Source organism: Thunnus thynnus, chromosome 3 (assembly GCF_963924715.1).
Source record: "Thunnus thynnus chromosome 3, fThuThy2.1, whole genome shotgun sequence".
NCBI classification, from domain to species: domain Eukaryota; kingdom Metazoa; phylum Chordata; class Actinopteri; order Scombriformes; family Scombridae; genus Thunnus; species Thunnus thynnus.
In genome coordinates this window covers 9,557,964-9,580,245 of record NC_089519.1, presented here as the reverse complement: position 1 = coordinate 9,580,245, position 22,282 = coordinate 9,557,964, and the positions used below count along the sequence as shown (strand labels likewise).

Below are 22,282 nucleotides of genomic sequence, written 5' to 3'. Positions count from 1 at the left end.
AGTCCTTGAGGAACATCTGGATTTCTTCCATGAGGGTGGATACAACTTTTCCAAACTTTTGCTGTGAGTCTCCATAACATTAAAGTATTTGGATCAAAAATACAACTGCTAAACAAATAACTTTTTCCGTGATCTAACCTAATCTTTTATTTAACTCTAAATAATAATCTGACCTCTCTCATTTACAGAGGACATTTATTCAGAGAACTGAAATAGAAAACCCCTCTAATAGCAGACTGATGAACAGCATCTCCACCACATGTACTGAATCTTTGTGGACAACTAATACCTCAGAGGTTATTTCAACCCCAGAGTTCAGCATTAAACTGCAAAGAAAAAAATGTAGCCTATGAAACTGAGTCTGTTTGCATAAACAAAATCCTGAAACAAAACGCTGAACAATGTCTTTACCACAAACTGGTTACAAGAAGAAAAAAAAAAAACACTAAGCCAGTTAACTGTTTCATGACAAGTCTCCCATTTTAAACACTATGGTGACGTTTAAATGGTGACAGTCATATCTGCAGCAATGTAAGCAACTTTGGTGTACACTATGTACTGCTTAAAGATAAACGAGAACAATAGAAACAGACAATTTCAAAGAAATGTAGGTGACACACCGAAGTGTAGTGAGTAACACATTGTATTGTGCTGTCTAAGCGCACAGTGAATGTAAACAGGCGCACAGTGCAACAGCAGCAGCAGCAGCAGGAGCAGAAGCAGCAGACGGAGGAGAGACGTGAACTTGATTCAGGGGGCGCACAGCAGCAGAGACGCCCACACAGGCTGAAGCTCAGAGACGCGCTATAAAAAACGTGACTCGGTATTTTACTGTCAGTGGGGATCCTTTACTACCTTCAAACCACCATGCAACAGCCAGAGCGATTCAGCCGTGGAAAATACTAGCCTACACACGGAGCAGTGGAGTTTATCAAAGGGAAACATGATTTCTGGTCATAAGAAAAAAAGACATTTTCACATCTGTTTGTGGATTTTGCTGAAATAGTTTCATCGACCCTGCCATTGGAGTATCTCTGGATAACTGTTTGACAAGGAAAAATATCTTTTGGTTGTTCTGCTGGATTGAGAAGGATATCTGAACTATATGGTGGTGAGTCATTACATTTATCTAATTATCCAAGTAAACGATAAAGTAGACTTTTAAAGATGTTCAAGAGACTGCTCACGTTTGTTGACAAAAATCTGACAGTGACTCATTAAATAACATTTATACAGTTTATAAAACTGTAAACGTGCACACTATTCTGCAAACATCTGTGCAAAACCACCGTCTAAGTGCAATTCTTTAACAATGGACAAGCTGTTCAGTACGAAAGTGTATATGGATGGGTAATATAGGTGCAGAAAATCCTGTGTCTAATTGATTAACGTCACATTGGACTGCATCGTATTCAAATCTAAAACTGTCATGGCCAGAAGCTGGTATTTTAAAAAAAAAAAAAAAAAAAAATCAGCAATCTCACCAAGGAGTTTCTTTTACATGTCAATTTAAAGAGCAAATGGTGATTTGTAATAGGCTTACTAAATGTAATTTTTCAAATGAAAGATATATGTCTACTACATAGCTCAGCACTAGTGTGTTTTAAATTATTATTCTATTAATTGGGTGGTCTGTTCTATTTATAATATATGTTTGACCTCCAGCTAAAACTGAGGGATCAGAGTCCTCTGTGAACCCTGAAACGGTTAGTCTCAGTTATCTTAGTATGTGTCTTCATGTTGTTTGTGGTTTGCAGATGAATTGTGTAACAAAAGCGTAGTCAGACCTTTAGTCATTTAAGAAGAATTTCTTAAGAAAAGAAAGTAAGTGCTTCTTATCTTTTAGAAACCTTCAAATCTTAATCTAAAAAGGCACAAGGACGAAATACACGTATGTGACAAATGAAAGGAAAAAACAACGTAAATGAGTAAATTAAGGTGTTTAGACCATCACGAGCCTTCAGAGCTGCTTCAGTGCACCGTGTCATACAGTTTCCCAGTCTCTGAACTCTACTGGACGGATGAACTTCCATTCTTCCAAAATATATTTCCTCATTTGGTGTTTTGGTGATCGAGGTGCAGAGCGCCGTCTTAATACATGAACACAAAAGTGTCCAGTTGGGTTGTGATCTTGTGAATGCAATATCATATATGATTCACATCATTTTCATCAAGACATTTAGTGACCCCTCATGCTCATGCAAGCATCTGCATTACTTATGAAAGCACATAGAACACATAGAAACTTTACGATTTTTAATGATTCCAACAAGTCAACAGTATTTTACTAATGTTGATCCACATCTCACTACAGGCTGCACATTTCATCTGCTTCTTCTTTCTCTTGCAGCCTCTCTTAGGTATGGACTCATGACTCTCAGAGTTCAGTGATGTTAGCTTTGAGTCACTACAACTCCTCGGCCTCCCCGCTCCTCCCTACTTTCTCTAATGACAGCGGAGAGATGGTGGAGGCCAGGTTGTTTGCTGGAGGGCTTTCGCAGCAGGGGAACTTCACCTCAGTGGAGCCCACCACCAGCGGTGTCATTGTGGTCGTACTGTCCATGACTTTGGGCATCATCTCCAACATTGTGGCCCTCTTCATCCTGGCTAACGCCTACTCCCTCCAGCGCCGGCGCTCCAAAGCCACATTCCTTCTCTTTGCTACATCACTGGTGATCACAGACTTCATCGGACACTTGATCCCAGGTGCCCTGGTTCTCCGACTCTACCTCTCTGGAGGTGTGCGCCCAGAGGACTTCAACTCCTCTGATGGCATGTGCCAGTTCCTGGGTGGCAGCATGGTGTTCTTTGGCCTGTGCCCACTCTTCATGGGCTGCGCCATGGCTGCTGAGCGCTGCCTGGGTGTCACTAAGCCACTGCTGCACTCATCTCTGGTCACCAAAACCCGCACTAAAATATGCCTCTCTGTCATTTGGCTGGCAGCTCTGTGTGTGGCCATGCTGCCGTGCTTTCAGTTGGGCTCTTACGCCTACCAGGACCCAGGGACGTGGTGTTTTATTAAAGTGCTCAGTGACACTCAGGAGGTGGATGTGGCATTTGTGGTGCTCTTCTCTGGACTTGGTCTGACCTCCCTCGCTGTGGCGCTGGTGTGTAACACAATCAGCGGACTGACGTTGGTGCTCGCTCGGCTCAGGAGGAGGCCCGGCTCTCATCATTCAGCCAGGTCTCATGATATAGAGATGGTGGTACAGCTGGTGGGGATCATGGTCACCTCGTGTATCTGCTGGAGCCCTCTGCTGGTGAGTATCAGGACATACAATAAACCAGAACTATACATTAAGTTGATATAAGTAAAATGTAAAAACGTTTAATATCAGTATAGACCAGCTACCATAAGTTTGTAGAGACCAATACCAGCTCTAGAAAGTGGTATCGGCTCAATGTAATCCTGAGCTCCCCTCAAGCACCTATACTAAAATAATAATAATAATGATGATAAGAAGAAGAAGAAGAAGAAGAAGAAGAAGAAGAAGAAGAAATATGATAACTATGATAATTTAATAATTGTATATATATAAAGAAAAGACATAAAATGAACATAAAAATGTGTAAATGTACATAAAATGGAAAATAAAACCCACTTGATAATATTACTAAACATAAGATAAAATAAAGTGAAAATACCTTTTTTTAAAATACTTTATTGTGTCAGTAAATATCATTGATACATTTCATGGTATTTTAACATCTTACTTTTTGTACTTACTTCACCCACACAGAAAACACAGTGCACACATAAACACATAAAGTACCAGTATAGATGTTAATAATCATAGTGTACCCATTCATGTATACACACATATCTATACATTCCTGTACCCACATGTATAAAAATACAGATAATAAAAATAAATAAATATTTTTAAAAAATAAAAGAGGGAAGTTAGGCTTTGATATTTCATTATACAGGTAGTCCTACTATTACTACTGTGATTTTCTATTATAATTTAATATATATTACTTAAATCATCTTCTCAAAGAATGTTCCATTTAAATATTTCAACAATATTTATATACTTTATAGTTGGTCCTATTACCTTTACTCCATTTACAGAAAGCCCATCTTTTTTCAAACAACTTTTCGTTCTTATTAATTTAGCTAATTTAGCTTTTCCATTCTATATATGTCCACTACTGTTTCTAGCTACTTGTGTAACTTAGAAGGCTCCGATTTTTTCCAACCTCTTGTTATTTGCTTGAGTGCTGCAATTCTCAGAATCCCAGCTAGATACCCAGCTTTCCCGAACTTCTGCTCTATTATGTGTAAAAATACCTTTAAGTATTTTTACTGCCCACATTTGTGAAAATGAGTATTATTTTATCTTTATCAACAGATTAAAAATACTACTTTAAAAACATAAGACTGCAAGGTTTGTAGTAGCTGGTACTTGAAGTGTGTTAAAGAGCCTCTGCGTTGACACATTTATTAGGACCAGAGAGCCTCTCAGCTCTTTTATTTTCCCTCTCAAGGATTTTCACTTTCTATTTGACTTTGTGGTGGAAAGAAGAATTATTAAAGCAATGCACTCAAATAGATCAGAAATAAATGATGAGTAATAATGCTAACAAATACTGATTAATTACACAAATAATGCATCTAGTGTTCAATCAACTGGAAATCAGGTTCTATCAATTATTGATGGGAGATTCTGCTGTATGCTCCTTCAAGTCAATATCTGAAGTATCAATACTACCACACAGTCTTGTTCTGAATGGCAATTTTATCATCAATGGAATCGACACCATTATGTCACTTTCTTGGCACATGTGCACTCCTCTGGGTTCATGCACTATTTCCCTCTCTGCAGTTGTTGTGTGCATGCAAGCGTTGATCATTAGTTCAGAGAATTCACCCAATAAACATTTGTTAATTACCTTTAAAAACAGTATTTTGTTTTAACATGCTTGTGGTAAATTAATTAACTGATAATAATAAATAGAAATGTTTAATCATTGGTATTCTCCTCAGAGTACATTAGTTTATATATTTGTATTAGTGATGATTCTGGCCCTGATATTACTTGACAGTGAGTACTTGCTAATATAGATGTGACAATTATTTTAATGTAATCATATAAAACAATGTTGGTGTATCCTTGTCACAAAGAATAAGAAAATAAGTACTTATCCAGAACATTCATTTGTTGTGTTAAATGAAATGAATAGCATTGCTTTAAAAACTGCTATGTTAATGTTATAATTGGTAGGCGATTATATTTGAGTAATGTTGGCTTTGCTATATAAATGCAGTATTTAGGGAGACCAGCAGAGATCAGTGATCCCATAACGGCATGTCTAAAGTCTAAACAGAATCGCTCTTTTATCATATAATAATTGCAAGCACATGTTTCATGCCTGCAGATCTTTGCCCTGATGTCCGTGATCCGCTCCTACACAGGATCTATCGGAGAGGACCTGTCCAACTATCAAGTCCTGATGGTGATGGGCGTCAGACTGGCCACTTGGAACCAGATCCTCGACCCCTGGGTCTACATTCTGCTGCGCCGCACCGTCCTCCGCAAAATCTACCTCATCGCTAAGTGCCAGGCGGGCCTCAGGGGTAATATATTAAGCCGCTGGGAGCCCACGTCCTTTCCCAGCTCGGAGAAGAACGATGTCAGCCAAGTCTGAGCTGAGAGGGAGACTGATGTAGTACACTGAGGCTGTACTGTGTCACCAGGTCACCGAACATATGCAGGACTCGGAGTGCCAGGACCTTAAAAAAGTAGAGATCCACACGGAAGCAGGTGGAAGGAATAAACTTTGTGGCTGTGATGGCAGAGTTGATCACATTAAACCTGCAGTTTGACATTTCTGGGCTGGTCCACTTTAGAAATGTTTAATGGACACAATCAAAATATCTCTTTCATACTCCATCGACGTTTACCATTGAGTTCATTTTCTTACCTTACAAATGGAAGCTAGCTAATGCTGTGATTTTGCACAAAGTATCATAAACTTTCTACTGTTTACTTATAATAAGTGAACATTCCTTACTGCATATTTCTCATGTGGACTACAGTCATCCATGTAAACCCTATAACAGTAAAGGGCAGAGATGTAGGCAATGTGAACGCAGCACTAAACATATTCTGCCCTGAGAAACTCAAAACAAGGTTTGTAGGAGTGTTACATTTAGATGGACTTACGATTATTTGGTTTTATTTCTCAGTGTAAGAGGTAAAAAAAAAAGAAAAGCCCAGTGACTTGCTCTTAAATTCAATGAATGTGGAAAAACTGAGCTGTATCAGTGTAACCATTAGAGGGAGCCCCAGAGTAAACCCTTAAATATCTAGAATGTATTTGTAATGTTAAGTATTCAGCTGAATGTATTTCATTAAGGAAGGTCAACGTTCAATTACTGTGGAGTTTATGTACGTTTAAGTATGCTTAAGTATGCTGTGTTAATACAGTGCTTCATGTGAAATAATATAAGATTTTATAAGTTAATACTTGAATTGTACCCTCAATTTACTGAGGACATGTCAAGAATGTAAATAAAGCAATGCAATGTGACATATAATCTTTAATCTGACGTTTTGTATTTATTCATGAACAATGATTTTCCAAACAAAAGGGCTTGTGTTGAGATGTATGATATTTATAGATATACGACACTGTATACAGTGGTGTAGTTGGCAAACTGTATGTTATATAGAATTATTCTGCTAGTTAAACAGTGCTTTAAGTGTGAATCTGACTCCTATAAACACTGGCAGCATGACTTTGAGTTTCAGAGTTTTGCTATGTGTTGCCATACTTGAGTATTGTGTCAGGAAAATTCTTCTTTAATTTCCAATAAGTGACAACAAAATCTGTATGAGTAGTTTGATAAGAATTTAATCTGATGACGGGTGCCCTGTAACAGGGATTTCCTGCAAACATTCTGGACTTCGATTTCTATAAATGACGGTGATGATGAATCATGAGCGAAGGATTATCCACAAGTTCATGCAGATGATAACCTTTTCAAGAGTGTTGAGTAAATCATTTTGATTTTGATTTAGTATCCAACTATATTCAGTGAGCTGCTTGCATAGGGAAAGTGTCTAGGTTAGTCTGACTCTGATGTGAGTAAACTTTGAGGTGTAGTGCTTCAATGAAAAACTATTTCCTGCGTCGTATTTTATCTGTTTCCTCCCCTGCATAATTTATTTCCAACTACATTCACATGGTTTGCAGCTGCAACAATTTTTCCTTCTTATTTCACAGGGCCTTCCCAAAAATCCCATCCACCAATTGCCGCCAGTGATATTCAGATACCGAATTTTATTGTATTTTCACAATGAGAAACTGCTCATTTGTGATGGTTTGTAAGTGGCACAAAATGCTTAACCCTTACATATTCAGGCCAAATTTGACCCATTTTTACATTTGAGAGCATTAAAAACATCTTAAACCCAATTTAACAGTCAATTTTAGCCTGAAATTGTAATTTTTCTAAATTTTTGTGTTGCTGATACACATTTTTGTACATAGAGAGTTTTCTGGGTTGAATTTTACCTGTATTTTCTTTAAAAAATCAAAAATCAATCAAAAATGTTGTTGCTGCATTCTTCACATTCAATACATATACATATATATGGCTGATATGTTCTCCTGATATGTTCTCCTGAATGTTTTTTTCTCCAAGCAAATACCGTAAAACCCAAAGAATACACTCTATCTGCTCTCTAACAGCTTCATTAAGGGTTAATTGCCCATTTATTAATGACTGATTTATGATAGATATGTGGTTCAGAAGTTTTGTATAGAGACTAATTGTGAGAGGATACTGTGAAGGATCAAAATATGAACAGTATATAAGGGTTAACTCCTAGAGTTTAATAACTTATGCATTACAATAAAAACAACACAGCTAATCAAGTTTTATTTTCACCTCAGAAGGTCATATAATGAAATTCTTGCTGCTTTTGCACATACAGGAAGAAAGAAGGGCTGCAGGGCATCCATTAATTTTGTTTATATTATAACTGCAGACCTGATGATTGTTCAGAAAGTGTGAAACATTTGACCCTTTATTAATGATTCATAATCATTAAGGTTTTGGACTGGTCAGCCTGGCTTGGCTCTAAACATCCCGATGGTCTATTTGGTGGTTTGTTCAGTGACATACACAAAGCCTATCTAGTGTGAATGCAGTCTCAGCATTTTGAAGCCTTTTCAAAAAAACTGAAAAAATGCTGCATAATTGTTGTTGTGGTAATCCTGGACCAGTACTATTGCAGATGTTTTAAGTTATCCTACTGAAACATTCATTGTGCTATTTTGCCTCTTTGTCATCTAGCTTCAGCCAAAAGAAGATTTAGTTATGCATTCTTGGGTGCTGTAAATAGCAAATAATTGCTCAATAGTCACATTCACTGATTGCTCATCAGCCTTGCAGTTATAAATGATTATAAATCATTCATATCTGTAAAAAGCAAAAATACAGGCACTATACTATCTATCTATCTATCTATCTATCTATCTATCTATCTATCTATCTATCTATCTATATATATATATATATATATATATATGTGTGTGTGTGTGTGTGTGTGTGTGTGTGTGTGTGTGTGTGTGTGTGTATTATATATAAGAATATTGGGGGGGACATTTTGAGCATATTTTGAGATAATATTATAATTATCCTTGTAGGTACTTGTATCCTTGTTTACACTCTACAGAAATTAATATATTGATATAAAAAGTATGAATTAAAAAAATTCTATGCTACAACAGGCAAACACGCATCGCTGTCTGAAATAAACATTAGCAATCCGATCACTGGTAACTAAACTTAACAAATAGCCATTATTACTACTACAGCGTACTGCAGGTCTGCGTGTAGTTTGTCCAAATGGTGTCGCCGTATCCCACCAGAACCTCAGCCGTTTACTAACATTCGCGCATGCGCGACTCATACTTTGACTCAGATCGCGCCGCGACAGAGAGCGACAGAAAAGGTAATAACGTAACTGAGAAAAGGTCGACCTGCTGGTTCACTCGTTGATTAAGGTGAGCCCTAAGTGCACAAGCGAAACTTCAGCCAGGTTAGACAGAAGTCAGTTGCGTAGTGCAAAATCGCTTAATTTAATTGAAAAGATAGAAATGAGCCTAACGTTAGCATGCTGACTAACAGCAAGTGTGCAGCAGTGGTACAAATATTAGCTAACGTTAACTGTTACCGAGCTAACGTGATGTTTGTCGCAGTGTCTTCGTTACACATCATTAAATTGAATTACTCGTTGTTTCTGGACAGTTGTTACACAGTGTGTGTAAAAAAAACATTTATGTAACTACATCTTGTTCGTTGTCATCTGACAGCAAAAAGCATGCATGTAGATAACTCCATTCCAGTCATAATATTTACATTGTACGCCGACTACATTAAGTGTTTTTATTTCTGACAAGACAGGAGGTAGCTTCGGCCCGGAGGTCGTGTCAGCATGGCGGCCACTACATCGCCAATGTGGGATGAGCACCAGGCGTACGAGGAGCTGCTGTATTGGGACAGCCTGATACAACAGGGCCACCGCCTCCTCCCGCATGATTTTGATAGGTACACGTGGAGCATGTGATGTATGGTTTACTAATAGTCCTAAATGAAATACAAAAAAACGAAGTGATACGGTGATAACGACCGAATCACTGTTGCATTTATATGGTACAATGCAAGTAAACTCAATGTGCATTACATTCCTTTGTAGCACCAGTCAAAAGTTCGGACACACCCACTCATTCAAGGCTTTACTTACTATTTACTATATTATAGAAAAATACTGAAGACATCAAAACTATAAAATAACTCGTATGGAATTATGTATTAAAATATGTAATATATATTTAATATATTTTTAGATTCCTCAAAGTGGTAGAGTTGCTGATAATTCTCTGTAGGTTCATCACTATGAGCGACCCCACTGACATTAGACATTGTCATTTGATACATTGTTTAGATCCCTCAAAGTAGCCACTTTTTGCCTTGATGACAGCTGTGCACACTATTGGCAATATCTTAAGCAGCTTCATAAGGTTGTCACCCGTAATGTATTTCAATTAATAGGAGTACCTTGTCGAAAGTTAATTTGTGGAATTTTCTGCCTCCTTAATGCGTTTGAGACCATCATTTGTGTTGTGCCGTTGTAGTGTTGGTTAACAGCAAAGACATGAAGGTCAGTCAGTCCAGAAAATTTCAAGAACTTTAAGTTTCTTCAAGTGCAGTCACGAAAACCATCAAATACTGTGATGAAACTGGCTCTCATGTGGACCGCCTCAGGAAAAGAAGACCAAGAGTTGCCTCACCTGCAGAGGAGAAATTCATTAGAGTTACCAACCTCAAAAAATACCAATTAACATCACTTTAGATTAGAGCCCACCTCAATGCTTCCCAGAGTTCAAGTAGCAGACACATCTCAACATCAGCTGTTTGGAGGAGACTACATGAATTGGGCCTTCATCGTCGAATTGCTGCACTACTAAAGAAGAAGAAGAAGAATTGTTTTGGCCAAGACACACAAGAAACGGACATCAGACCAGTGGAAATCTGTAGTCTGGTCTGATGAGTCCATATTTGAGATTTTTGGTTTCTGAGTCATGCAGGAGGAGGTGTGATGGTGTGAGGGTTTTGCTGGTGACACACAGAATTCAAAGCACACTTAACCAGCATGGCTACCACATCATTCTGCAGCAACACACCATCCCATCTGGTTTGCACTTACTGGGACCATTGTTTGTTTTTCACCAGGACAATGACTCAAAACACACCTCTAGGCTCTGTAAGGGCTATTTGACCAAGAGGCAGAGTGATGGAGTGCTGCATCAGATGACCTGGACCCCACAATCAACCGAACTAATTGAGATGGTTTGGGATGATTTGGACCGCAGAGTGATGGGAAAAGCAGCCAACAAGTGCTCAGCATATGTGGGAAAACCTTCAAGACTGTTGGAAAATCATTCAAGCTGATGACCTCATGAAGCTGGTTTAGAGGATGCCAAGATTATGCAAAGCAAAGTGTGACTACTTTTGGGAACTAAACTACATGATTCCAAATGTGTTATTTTATAGTTTTGATGTCTTCACTATTGTTCTACAATGTAGAAAATAATAGAAATATAGAAAAACATTGAATGAGAAAGTGTGTCCAAACGTTTGACAAATTAATTAAATTCTTTAAATTAATCACATTTCCAACAATGACTTTTTCATTTGACTCTAAATGGTACATCATAGTATTTGTGATGGTGTTTCTCTATATAGAGAATGAGCATAGTATTCCAATAACAGATTTGAACAGACAGTGAGACCTCACTTTGTAAACTTTTTGTGCTGAAATCACTTTTCTTTTCAGAACCTGCTGATTTTAAGAGTGGGATTACGTGCTAAAGCACAGTAGATCAAGCCTTATTGGATCTGAGTAACTTTTCCAATTGTCAATGAAGAGATGTCATGTAACTTGTTATTCATCAAACAACACGTCACACTTGTGTTTTTTTAGTAGCAACTGGTTTGACTTGAACAATGGAGCCCTTTTAGAAAGCTGTCCTCATTTTGTCATTTCCTCCTTCCAGGTATGAGGAGCTGCGTTACTGGTATGACTGCCTCTGCTACGAGGAGGAGCTGAGACAGTACCATGACTACATCGCTGCGATTGAGGAGATTGAGGATAACCGGCATCATGAGGTTCCTCTTTCACCTGCTTGTCAAATTAATCTGAGTCATTTAAACCACTTCCTCAAGGCTCCACATCAAGAATGTACATCTAGTGTTTTCCATCACCATTTTATTTCCGTTTGTACTTTGAAAAGATTGTTTTTCCTCTTGCACGAAAGAAGCATCTGGTTTCTTTTTCCAAATTTATGTTGTTATTCTTTCATACACTTCCTAAATGTGTTACTGCTAACGTTTTAACTTCTCATTTCTATGTTTACTTTGCATGTTGTAATTTACTGGAATACATCAAAGTAGTAATTAAGGCGAAATGGAATGCTTTAATGATTACTAATAATTAATTTATTCTAAAATGATTTCAGATGATTTGGTTACATGATTACAGTATGGACAAAGATATATTTGCTCCCAGCAACACTATGTTGTTCTTTTCTCCAACATAAACAATACTCTTTCTGACTTTCCAAACTAGGAACCTGCAGCCTTCAAGGTGCACACGGGGCCATATGACCGCCACGTGATGGCCAAACACTCAGAAGTGTATCCCTCCCCAGAGGAGCTGGAGGCAGTGCAGACGATTGTTTCCCATGTGGAGTGTGCTCTAAAGACTGTGTCTGACCAGATGGACACTCCAAAAGATGACAGTGAAAGTACAGAAGCTGGGAGGTAAGCAAGGTGTTCAAATGGGCAATCGTCCCAGTGATTTAAAGGAGATCAAATGGCTTTTGAAGTCTTTTTGAGACTTTCATATAAATGATTAAATAATTCTTTTTTTCCTCCTCCCCTCACCATGCCAGTAGTGATTCACAAGAGCGTGTCCTGCGGGGGGTTATGAGGGTTGGCCTGGTGGCCAAAGGACTTCTGCTGAAGGGAGACAAGGACCTGGAACTGGTGCTGCTTTGCTCAAATAAGCCTACTATCACCCTACTTAATCAAGTGGCTGAAAAGTTAACTGCCCAGTTAGAGGTAGAACTGAGTACCTTAACTTGTTTTACTTCATTCTGCATAAAAAACATATTTCTCAGATTTTAAATTTTTATTTTTAGATATTAAGCATCGTCTTTGCTATCCTAACTTTTAGTCCCTCTCTGTAATAGGCGATCTCAGCTGGGACATACACAGTAAACCAGTGTCCGGGGGACGCAGCCATTATTGTGAAAAGCACCAAGGAGTTGATCCTGACTCTCACTATCCACCTTACATCACCTCTTGTCAGGACGGAACAAGAGAGTAAAGCTGCAGAAGAAGAAGGTATGTATGTTGATCCGACCTCAAAGATCTGCTACCACAGGCGGTGTGTTCTCAGTGTGCAGACCCTGTACTGCTCCGCTGAACTGTAACTGGGCACTGACATTTAAAACGCCACACAAGTTGTCCATCCTCATCTCATTAGAGTAAGTGGAGCTTGTACAGTGACTGTGTCAGACCGATGCCAGTGAACAACCAAGGAATGTTGGCTCTTCACTCGCTTGAGAGTCCTGTCGTCGTTTTGTGACAAACTGGCGTTTGCCAACACTACATTTCCTCTGTAGTCGCTGATACATTCTGCACATGTTGTTAATAACAATGCCTCAGTCATAAAAACAACTTTGTTTATTCTTGTTGAATTGTTTTCATGTTTTAAAATGAAGGCTTTTCAAGAATAACAAGTTAAAGCGCGCATTGCATGTCCTTGATGCTGAAGATGTACATTTGGCGCCAGCTGCAGCAAAACTGATCGACAATGAGGGCATTTCTTTGGCTTCTCTTGGGAGAATTTAAATTTCCCCAGATAGATGAAATCAAATTAGAAATGATTGTTTGTATGTGAATGTGTTGGTTAGTGGACTGTTGGTAGTGCTTCTGTGTTACTGAGCATGAGCTGTATTTACATGGCAGTCTAAAGTTACACTGAACTCACTGGAAGGTCAGCAGGGGGAGTTTTCTCAAGCCCCACATACAGAACCATACCGCTCTCAGTGCAGTATTAGTCCATTTACTACACTGCACTCTGGGGCTGCACAGTTAAAATCACATAATAACTGTCAACGTGATTTTAGCTTCCATAATGATTCAGACTTGATCAGATACAGTCTGAACACTTTGTGTATTCATAGTCTGCTCTGGTGTATCAAATCAAGCGCTCCCTATTAACAGGTAAATTGTCTGACCAGTCAGTTGTTTCTTGTAAGCAGACTGTGATTTATGTGTCTCTGCTTCCCAAATATGAGAGTGTTTTCTCTAGACAGGCTGCAACTGTCATTTAACTGTGTCGTCTATGTTTTAGATTAATCATTTTTAACTAAATGCTGTGGTGGCATTGTTATTTGTATTATCGAATGAAATTTTATTTATTGGTACATATAGCTTTAAGAGAAAACAGACTTTGAAGCAAGTTAATACAGTTACGTACAACATTAGTGAGGGCAACTTTCTCTTGGCATGAAATGTGCAACTTAACTATTTTTACAAAGATGGATGAATAGTGCTGATACTTGTCTTTACATAATTAAATATAATAGTAATTATAATAATAGCCCTCCTCCAGTCATACTTACTGCTGAGCATCTGATTGTTAGTTTTATTCTGTCTTGTTCCTCATGCAGCCGTTCATTTTGGCGCGGTATGAAAATCAACCTGCAGAGACTTCAAACTTGTCAGGGATATGTCTGATAAATCGTATGTGTAGTGTAGAAAATGAGCTAAAACTTGCATAAAGCTGGTATGGCTCTCTTTGTTAACAATGTTTCATAAGGCCTCCTCTAAATTTGGGTCCCCATCAGTTTTGCTGCAGAGTGGAGCAGACGTGAAGGTTCTCTAAATGCTTGTGATTCACAACTGATTGCCTTCTAGTTTGTCAAGTTTTTAGGAACGCTGGACCTTTGACCAACTGGACACACTGTCTCAGGAGGGGGGGAAAGCAGCAAACCCAAGCCGAGGGGCTGAGGGAAGGGGGTATTCATAATAGTAAACACCGGGCACACAAGTTAACAACATGCTATGTAATGTTGTAAATACTATTGTGTGGTTATGAGAGTCTTTATACTCTGCTTTGACACTCTGGAAAATTTAGCTGGGAGCTGCGATATGTGACTATCACCAAACCAAATATTTACTCATGAGGTATTTTGGGACCCCCTTTCCCTGCTGCTGCTGGTTTGTGGGGAGCTGCTACTCCCTGAGCTGCAAGACAGAGCCCAACCCCTTGGTCAAACTGTACCCTTTCTTCTTACCCCACCTCGTCAATAGAAACGCGAACAGTCATCGATCCGCCGGACGTTCTGGACAGGCAGAAATGTCTAACTGCCTTGGCGTCTCTCCGCCACGCCAAGTGGTTCCAGGTTTGCATTCACGTCCTTATTTGTACAATAAGGTTCAACTGTTTCTTTGAATGGTCTCCTTTTTTATTTTCTCTCCATTTAGAGAGAAAAACTTTTAACTGTGCTCTCAGTTGTTGATGGTAGTTCATCATCTAAAAATGTCAGATAAGACTTAATTTTTACTTACTGACTCATGAAAAGTGACCTGCTGATCCATACCGATGACAGAATCAGGTCGGTCATTGGTATCCACCAGCATATAAACGTCGCATCAGTTCTCTTGATGACATATGATTTCATTTATCAAAACATCATCTGTCAGACTGAGCTGTCTCAATTTCAACTCTGCTGTCGTGAAAAGTGTTTTGTTTTGATCAAAACACTTTTCACGATAGCAGCATACAGTTAGTGTGTGAGTGTCTGACAGTGCATATATTAAGTGCATATATTAGTCTCAGTAGTTGTTGATTTGGAGATGGCTCAGTCGTTCTGACATTTCTGTGTTTTGTTTTCGGAGTCTTTTTGTGGAAACCCAGAGAGCACAAGGTGACGTCAGAGGCTGCAGCTCCTCTAACTGAACAAGCTTTTGTTTGTGTCTCCAGGCCAAAGTCAACAACCTGAATTCTGCCGTTGTCGTGATCCGGATCATGAGGGACTTGTGTAACCGTGTTCCTACCTGGACGCCACTCTCTGGATGGGTGAGAAAACTGTTGTTGCACTAAAATGTAGTTGTGTATAAACCAGCCTGAATTTTCACTTCTCCTTTCTAGCTCGGTGGTCAAAACTAAGTGTTTTTTTTTTCTCTTTAATTAGTGTCTATACTCTGGTTCTGTACTCTTGTCTGCACATAGCCTCTTGAACTGCTGGTAGAAAAGGCCATTGGTACATCTGAGAGGCCAATGGGAGCAGGCGAGTCTTTCCGTAGGGTTTTAGAGTGTGTTGCCTCTGGAATCCTCTTGGAAGGTGAGCTTTTAGCGTTTTATTGAATTGTCAAACAGTGTGAGTCTTAATACACTGGCATTAACATTAATATACCAATATTTAACTTTATCTGTGCTAAGATGGCCCTGGAATTAAAGATCCGTGTGAGAAGGAAGCAGTCGATGCCACTGCAGACCTAACTGTACAGCAGCGTGAGGACATCACACAGAGTGCTCAGGTAATATGAGGTTGCTAATACATGCAAGCACACATACATTATCAAACCCTGGAAAGAGTGACTAACTCTTATGTTTTCCTTAGCTTGCCTTGAGGCTGTGTGCATTTGCACAGATGCACAAAGTGTTGGGGAGAGACTTAAAGCCTATAAAGCCACGGAAAGCACTGGGAGTCAGTGGGAAAGGGATCCTAGGTACCTGATGATTTATAACCTGTCCCTTTTCTGTGTAGTTCAGGTATCATTTAACATTTTCATGAGATAATCTGTTCTTATGTTTTTTTCTGTTGTTTAATGTAGCCCAGATAGCACCTGCTGGACACTTCAGCCTGCCAGCTAAGAGACCGTATGCAGAGGTGGAGAAAGGAGAGGAAGAGCCCCAACTCAACAGCAAACAGAGGAAGTTTCTCAAGTTCCAGAAGCGCTTTCAGAGGAAGTCATGTAAGTAATGAATATCAGAGTCCTTGGTATGGGCTGAGCCTTTTAACCTTTTAACCTGTGTAATTCAAACCATAGCTCTTTCTATTTTTAATCCATTTGAATGATGTGGCAGTCTTTACAAATACACTTAAGATGCACCATGCATCCACATATTGTGAGGTGCCAGTTTATCAGGTACACTAAGCTAAAAGAACACTCACACACTGCATAAGTACACACAGCCTTTAGTATCAGCTGTTTCCCATAGAAATCAATGTATTTAGAAACAATGCAGGTTCGTGACAAAGCGACTTGTAATAATATTATTAATTATGATGCCAAGTCCATGTGGATGAAACTTTGCACCGACATGCTCACACATTCTTTGAACACATAGACATAAGTCAGTGTTGATGTGACAGTTATGTGCTGTTTTGCAGTAAAAATTAATCAGCAATATTTTGACTCTGCTGACAGAAACTTGTAGTTTATCAATGCAAATTCAATTTTTTGTGAATGTTGTATTTAAGATTGCATATATTATTTATATATTACTTTTGAGGAATACAAGTAAAGAAAGCAAACAATACGGCCAAACCTCACTTTTTATTATAGGATAAATTTCCAAATTAATAAGAATGAATTTATTCATTATTATTTCTCTCTGTTTATCTCTGCTTCTCCGTTCCTTTTCCTGTAGTGACTGATGATTTCAGTATGAATGCTGTGATGCGTCTGAACCAGTACAGACCTGGCCTGGAGTACCGGCTCACGTCTCAGACTGGTCCAGTCCACGAGCCGGTCTTCACAATGGCTGTGGACTTAAATGGAAAGACCTACGAGGCCACAGGGCCCTCTAAACGAGCTGCCAAACTTAATGTAGCCACCAAGGTAAGACTCTTGTTTTTTATAAACATAAATTGCCTTTAATTTTATAAGCAAACAGTATTCAAGGCAGTTAGTCATGCTTACATTGTAAATTTTTTGACGGTAAACTTGTCTTGAACTTCAACCCAACCAAGCCCACTTGGGCATGAGAATGAAGGAAGAGTTTTTTTTAAGTTCCCGTCACTTAATGTTTTGACTTTTGTCTTTCACAGGTCCTGCAGGATCTCGGTCTTCCAACAGGGTCAGAATCCAAGCAAGAATCCAGTGGCGACACTGAGGAAAGCAAGGAATCAGGAAAAGCTGCTACCCCAGCCTCTAGTGCGCCAGAAGATGTATGTATCTGAGTTGAATGCCTCTTTTTTTCTTCTTCTTTTTTTTCCAATTTTCTGTTCAGTAAATCCATCCTCTGAACATTTGCTTCCCTTGGACAGAGAAAAATGAATATGTGACTCTTATATCTAGTGTTTCATGCATTCATGTGTACTTAACATCACTGTTTATCCACTTACTTTGAACAGAGTGGGCAGGGTCCCATCTTGACCAAAAATGGGAAGAACCCTGTGATGGAGCTGAATGAGAAACGCCGCAGCCTGAAGTATGAGCTGTCTGCAGAGACAGGCGGCTCGCATGAAAAGTGCTTTGTCATGGAGGTGAGTCAGCAGCATCACACGTGTTTTTGTTTTGTCCTCATTATGGGAAGAAAAATCTTAGTTTTAATGTTTACTTTATGCTTGGAAAGCAAAAGATGAAAAAACAACAGGCACTTTTTTTTTTCTAAGCAGTTGAACCTGCAGATTGATGTATTTTCCTCTTCTCTGTGTTTCAGGTGGAGGTTGATGGACAGAAGTTCAAAGGGAGGGGATCTAACAAGAAGGAGGCAAAGGCCTATGCTGCGCTCGCTGCTCTGGAGAAGCTGTTCCCAGACGACAATGGTGTGTCGAACACCAACAGAAATACTTCAAAGAAGAAGGTCACCTACACTGACATGGTAATCTATCTAGTTAATGGTCCTCAAGATTGTACAACTCAAGTTGACTTGATTTTGAAGACACTTTGCAATTCAATCTTCAGTTGCTCACACTCCACACTAAGCTCAACTGTTGTTGCACACCATTCATGAATCAGAGACAAGAACAATGGTTTCAAAATGATGGTAACAGCACCAGTAAAGGATCAAACAACTTTTTGACCAAATAGTAGAAGAGCTGAGATCAACACACAAGACGATGCAACATTAAAATTAATTCATGTTGAATCAAATGCACAGTTCTACTGTGATATATCAAAGTTGTGACACCCCTAAACAGTACATGCTAACTTAGTAATATGTGTATTTATATAGCACGACAAAAAAGGTGCAAGTCTTTCTCTGACACATTAAACACTGCATGCTTATAATCTCCTCAAACTTACATCTGGACTTCAAGCATTTCATCTTTACGTTAAATCTTCTACCATTTCCGCTTCAACAGCACATCCCAGGGTTCGGTACTATCCGTGGGATTCCTTCAGACTCTGGATCCCGTGGGTGGGGTCCCGGCAGGGGTCGAGGCAGGGGCCGAGGCAAACAGTTTCCCTCAGGACCCAGCTATAATAAAAGTAAGGAATTTTACACTCTAGGTGTTGGTCTGCTCTTACAAAGAGTGTATAGGATCCTTTAAATGCACTTCATAACATATGAGGAAATCAACTAGTCATTTCTTTCCTTTATTTTGAAAGCCAACTACAGTTATGAGAGCAGCACTGGCGCAGGCTATCGTAAGTACCTACTGCTCGTCTGTGTGCAGCCTGACTTTAGATTGCTTTAGTGTTGTATACTGATGTCCTTAAAATATAACAATTTTGTAGTCACTCTATTATAAGTAGTAAAAGTCAACATTTTATCTGTGTGTATGTTGAATGTCTCAAGTTATACAGCTGTCATGGCCCCTCAGGATTCTCTCGTGTTAATTTTAGTTTGCACCCAACATTTCTTTTGTTTGTTTTAGTTTTTTTCACTTTTGAAAAAAATGAGACAATGTTGGAAACAGATAAGCAAATTATTTCACATGGCAGTGATATTTGGATCCCTTTTCAACTGTTTCAGATAAACTGTACAGTGCCAATGCAGCGAGCGCCATAGCCAAAGGCACAGGCTCCAGCGGCTCAGGCAGCAACATTGGCTATGGCACCTTTTACCCCGAGAGCAGCACCACATACTCCTCCCCGCCCGTCTCCAACTCCAGCACCACAAAAGGAGGAAGCTACCAGTCGATGCCTCCTCCCGCCGATCAGGAGAGTCCCTACAGCTATGGGTATGGAGATGAGAAGAAGAAAATGCTGACCCAAAGTCAGAATGACGGTCAGGGAGGAGACTACTCCATGTACAGTACAGCTTACCCCAGCTCAGTAACAGGGGGCCAAGTTTATAATAATTATGGTGAGTAAAGGTGTAGCAAGTCTGTTTAATCAAATAAAACTGCCCCTTCCTCTCTGATACTACTTTTCGATTTACACATTTATGATTTGTTTCAATAACTGTCGTAAGAGAAGATGATATGTGACCAATAAAGGAAATCACACCTCGTCTTCGATGTCCCTCCACAGGCTGGGGAAACCAGTCGTCCTGGGGGAATCAGCAAGGGTACAGCACGTCGTACCAGGGCTTCGGAGGACAGAACCAGGGCTCATACTCTGGATACAGCGACACTAATTATTAGTCATTACACCATGTACAGCCTATCTCGCCTCACTACACCATCTTTTGACTCTTCTCAAAGCTCTGGTCGTTCACTCCTGATGGTGATCCTGGAATACCACTTCTGAAAAGGAAGAAAAATAGCTTGTGTTGTCTCTGAAACTGGAATTTTGCTGTTTGTTTTGTCACTCTTCACCTCGCGTGTTAGTTCTTTGACATCTGGTGAAACAAATGTAGGTGACAGATCATTTATTGAAGTCCCTGTTTTCTTTTGACTGAAACATCCCTTGTGTCCATTTTGACATGAATGTAAAAAAAACTGGTTTATCAGTATGTCTTGTTTCTGAAGTTGTTGTGTTTTTTAATCTAGTGTACTGGTGCTGTATCAGTATGTTACGGTTTGGATTTAAAGCAGCTTGTAGTTTGGAACTGGGTTTATTATTTTCTGTGTCATATGAAATGCTCTAAACTTTCTTGTAAAATAAATGACTTATTTTGGAGCAAAGTCTCTGTCCATCAGTTTGCTAATTTACAGACAAGTACAAATTTGTTAATGTGGGAAGATTTTATAGCTTTTTAGTTGCTGTGATGGATGGAGCTCTGATGTTGAGTTCAGTTGGGCTATGAATTAAGTTTTGAAAGCTATGAATACCGGGTCAACTTGAGCTTCCCTTAAAAATACCAAACATATTCGTCACATCAGTGTTATCTGCAATGTTTTGCAACACCCACAAGTGCTGCGAATGGTTTCTGCACCGCATGCAGATGCTTCACAGTATCATCCAGCTTCTTGTGCATGTAGTGTCACCATGTAGCATGCGTGTTCTACATATCCAGCTATGTGCCTAGCGAAGATGAGGTGAAGCCTCGTTGACCCCCAAAGGGAAATTAGGTCACTGTTGCTGCAAAGGCACTTGGGCTCTCTGGGGAGATATTGAGGAGAGCACACAAATAGAGTAAAACATGCAATACAAATGGAAAGTGTAAAACAAGTTATGATAAAAATGCTAAAATACAACAACTGTTTCATGCATACTGCCACTGTTTTCAGCAGTTGGTAATTTCATACTGAATATATGTACTTTATACAAAAGTGAGCACACCTACACGATAGTCCCAAACTCCTGAATGAACATTATGAGTGAGTGGGCTTGTGAGAAGAAGCAGAAGCCAATATGTCCTGACTTGTCCCTAGTATGGGTCAAGTTCCAAAAACACCGGACCCCACAATTAAGAATACAACATGATGGCATCTTTCATTAGATCCTCAATGCCTAATTAACTACCACATATTTTAAAATCCACACCCCAAGTTTGTAATGAAGGATTTCTGTTGAAAAGTCTCTAGCCAAAACTAATAACCCTGATGACATCACTATGACATAATTAAGGTTTTTTTCTCAGACTGTAGAGATCTCCATCCAGAGCCACATAGGATATTATACAATTGTATTTACAGGCAGAGCAGTACATGGAGAGTAAACTGAACTGTATGTGGTGAAAATGATGGAGTGGCCCTTTAATCAGGGCTGCATGTGTGGCAGTTGAAGTGATTTAGGGCAGCACAAGGTAAATTCACAGCTTGTAATGTGCTCACAATGGCCTACTAGCAGTCCAATAGACAATACTGTGTGTTTGCACTGCAGTGAGAAGAGGTCCGCGAGTCTTGTTTCCCTGTTTGAACCTGTGACAGAGGAAGTGTGAAAATATAAAAGGTTGTGTAAGCAAAGTTTGATCAGACAAAAACACAAAACAAAATACAAGACTGTATTCTGTGAAACTATGCAATTCGGCAATGATTGGACATTTATCATGCTTTAAGGTAATCATTAGGCTAAATTTAGGCTACATTTCCTATTCCCAAATTATCCAAAAAGATGGAAGCGCAGAGATGGAACAAAAAAGATGAAGAGGAAAAACAGTGATTAACACTGAAGTGGAAAAATTGGAGTCTGGACACCAGCTATAATAACCATCGTAGATCACATGGCCCAGATGACCCTCCAGTCTCAAGACTGAGTCAGGGTGTGAGCAATGATCATGCCCCTGCGGCGTGGCCCCGGGGCTGGTCCTCCTCCTGCTGCCTCTCCTCCAGGGACAGCTGATAAAAGGCAGGCGGGCAAGAAGAGCACTGAGAGTGTCCCGTCAGGTCATCCTGAGCCACACCT

The 22,282-nt window shown here is 39.4% G+C and overlaps 2 protein-coding genes across 7 annotated transcripts; both read left to right on the top strand.

Annotated features, from left to right (window-relative positions):
• Nucleotides 1–722: 722 nt before the first annotated feature.
• ptger1a (prostaglandin E receptor 1a (subtype EP1)) lies at nucleotides 723–6,218 on the top strand. Its single transcript, XM_067584071.1, has 3 exons — nucleotides 723–1,111; nucleotides 2,351–3,260; nucleotides 5,383–6,218. Exons 2-3 carry the CDS (start codon nucleotides 2,391–2,393, stop codon nucleotides 5,650–5,652), a joined length of 1,140 nt encoding a protein of 379 aa, XP_067440172.1. The 5' UTR covers nucleotides 723–1,111; nucleotides 2,351–2,390; the 3' UTR covers nucleotides 5,653–6,218.
• Nucleotides 6,219–8,922: 2,704 nt separating this feature from the next.
• LOC137179236 (interleukin enhancer-binding factor 3-like) lies at nucleotides 8,923–20,607 on the top strand. Of its 6 annotated transcripts, none has more exons than XM_067584065.1 (20): nucleotides 8,923–8,969; nucleotides 9,418–9,565; nucleotides 11,575–11,686; nucleotides 12,147–12,340; nucleotides 12,472–12,640; nucleotides 12,772–12,925; nucleotides 14,903–14,994; nucleotides 15,576–15,671; nucleotides 15,825–15,936; nucleotides 16,035–16,132; nucleotides 16,216–16,324; nucleotides 16,430–16,570; nucleotides 17,250–17,440; nucleotides 17,650–17,769; nucleotides 17,956–18,087; nucleotides 18,264–18,425; nucleotides 18,910–19,036; nucleotides 19,157–19,195; nucleotides 19,524–19,856; nucleotides 20,024–20,607. In XM_067584065.1, exons 2-20 carry the CDS (start codon nucleotides 9,453–9,455, stop codon nucleotides 20,134–20,136), a joined length of 2,607 nt encoding a protein of 868 aa, XP_067440166.1. In that variant the 5' UTR covers nucleotides 8,923–8,969; nucleotides 9,418–9,452; the 3' UTR covers nucleotides 20,137–20,607. The 6 variants fall into 6 exon arrangements, with proteins under 6 accessions (XP_067440166.1, XP_067440168.1, XP_067440164.1 ...); XM_067584067.1 differs by having other exon boundaries at nucleotides 8,924–9,021; nucleotides 9,422–9,565; nucleotides 12,475–12,640; XM_067584063.1 differs by having other exon boundaries at nucleotides 8,924–9,021; nucleotides 9,422–9,565.
• Nucleotides 20,608–22,282: the final 1,675 nt, after the last annotated feature.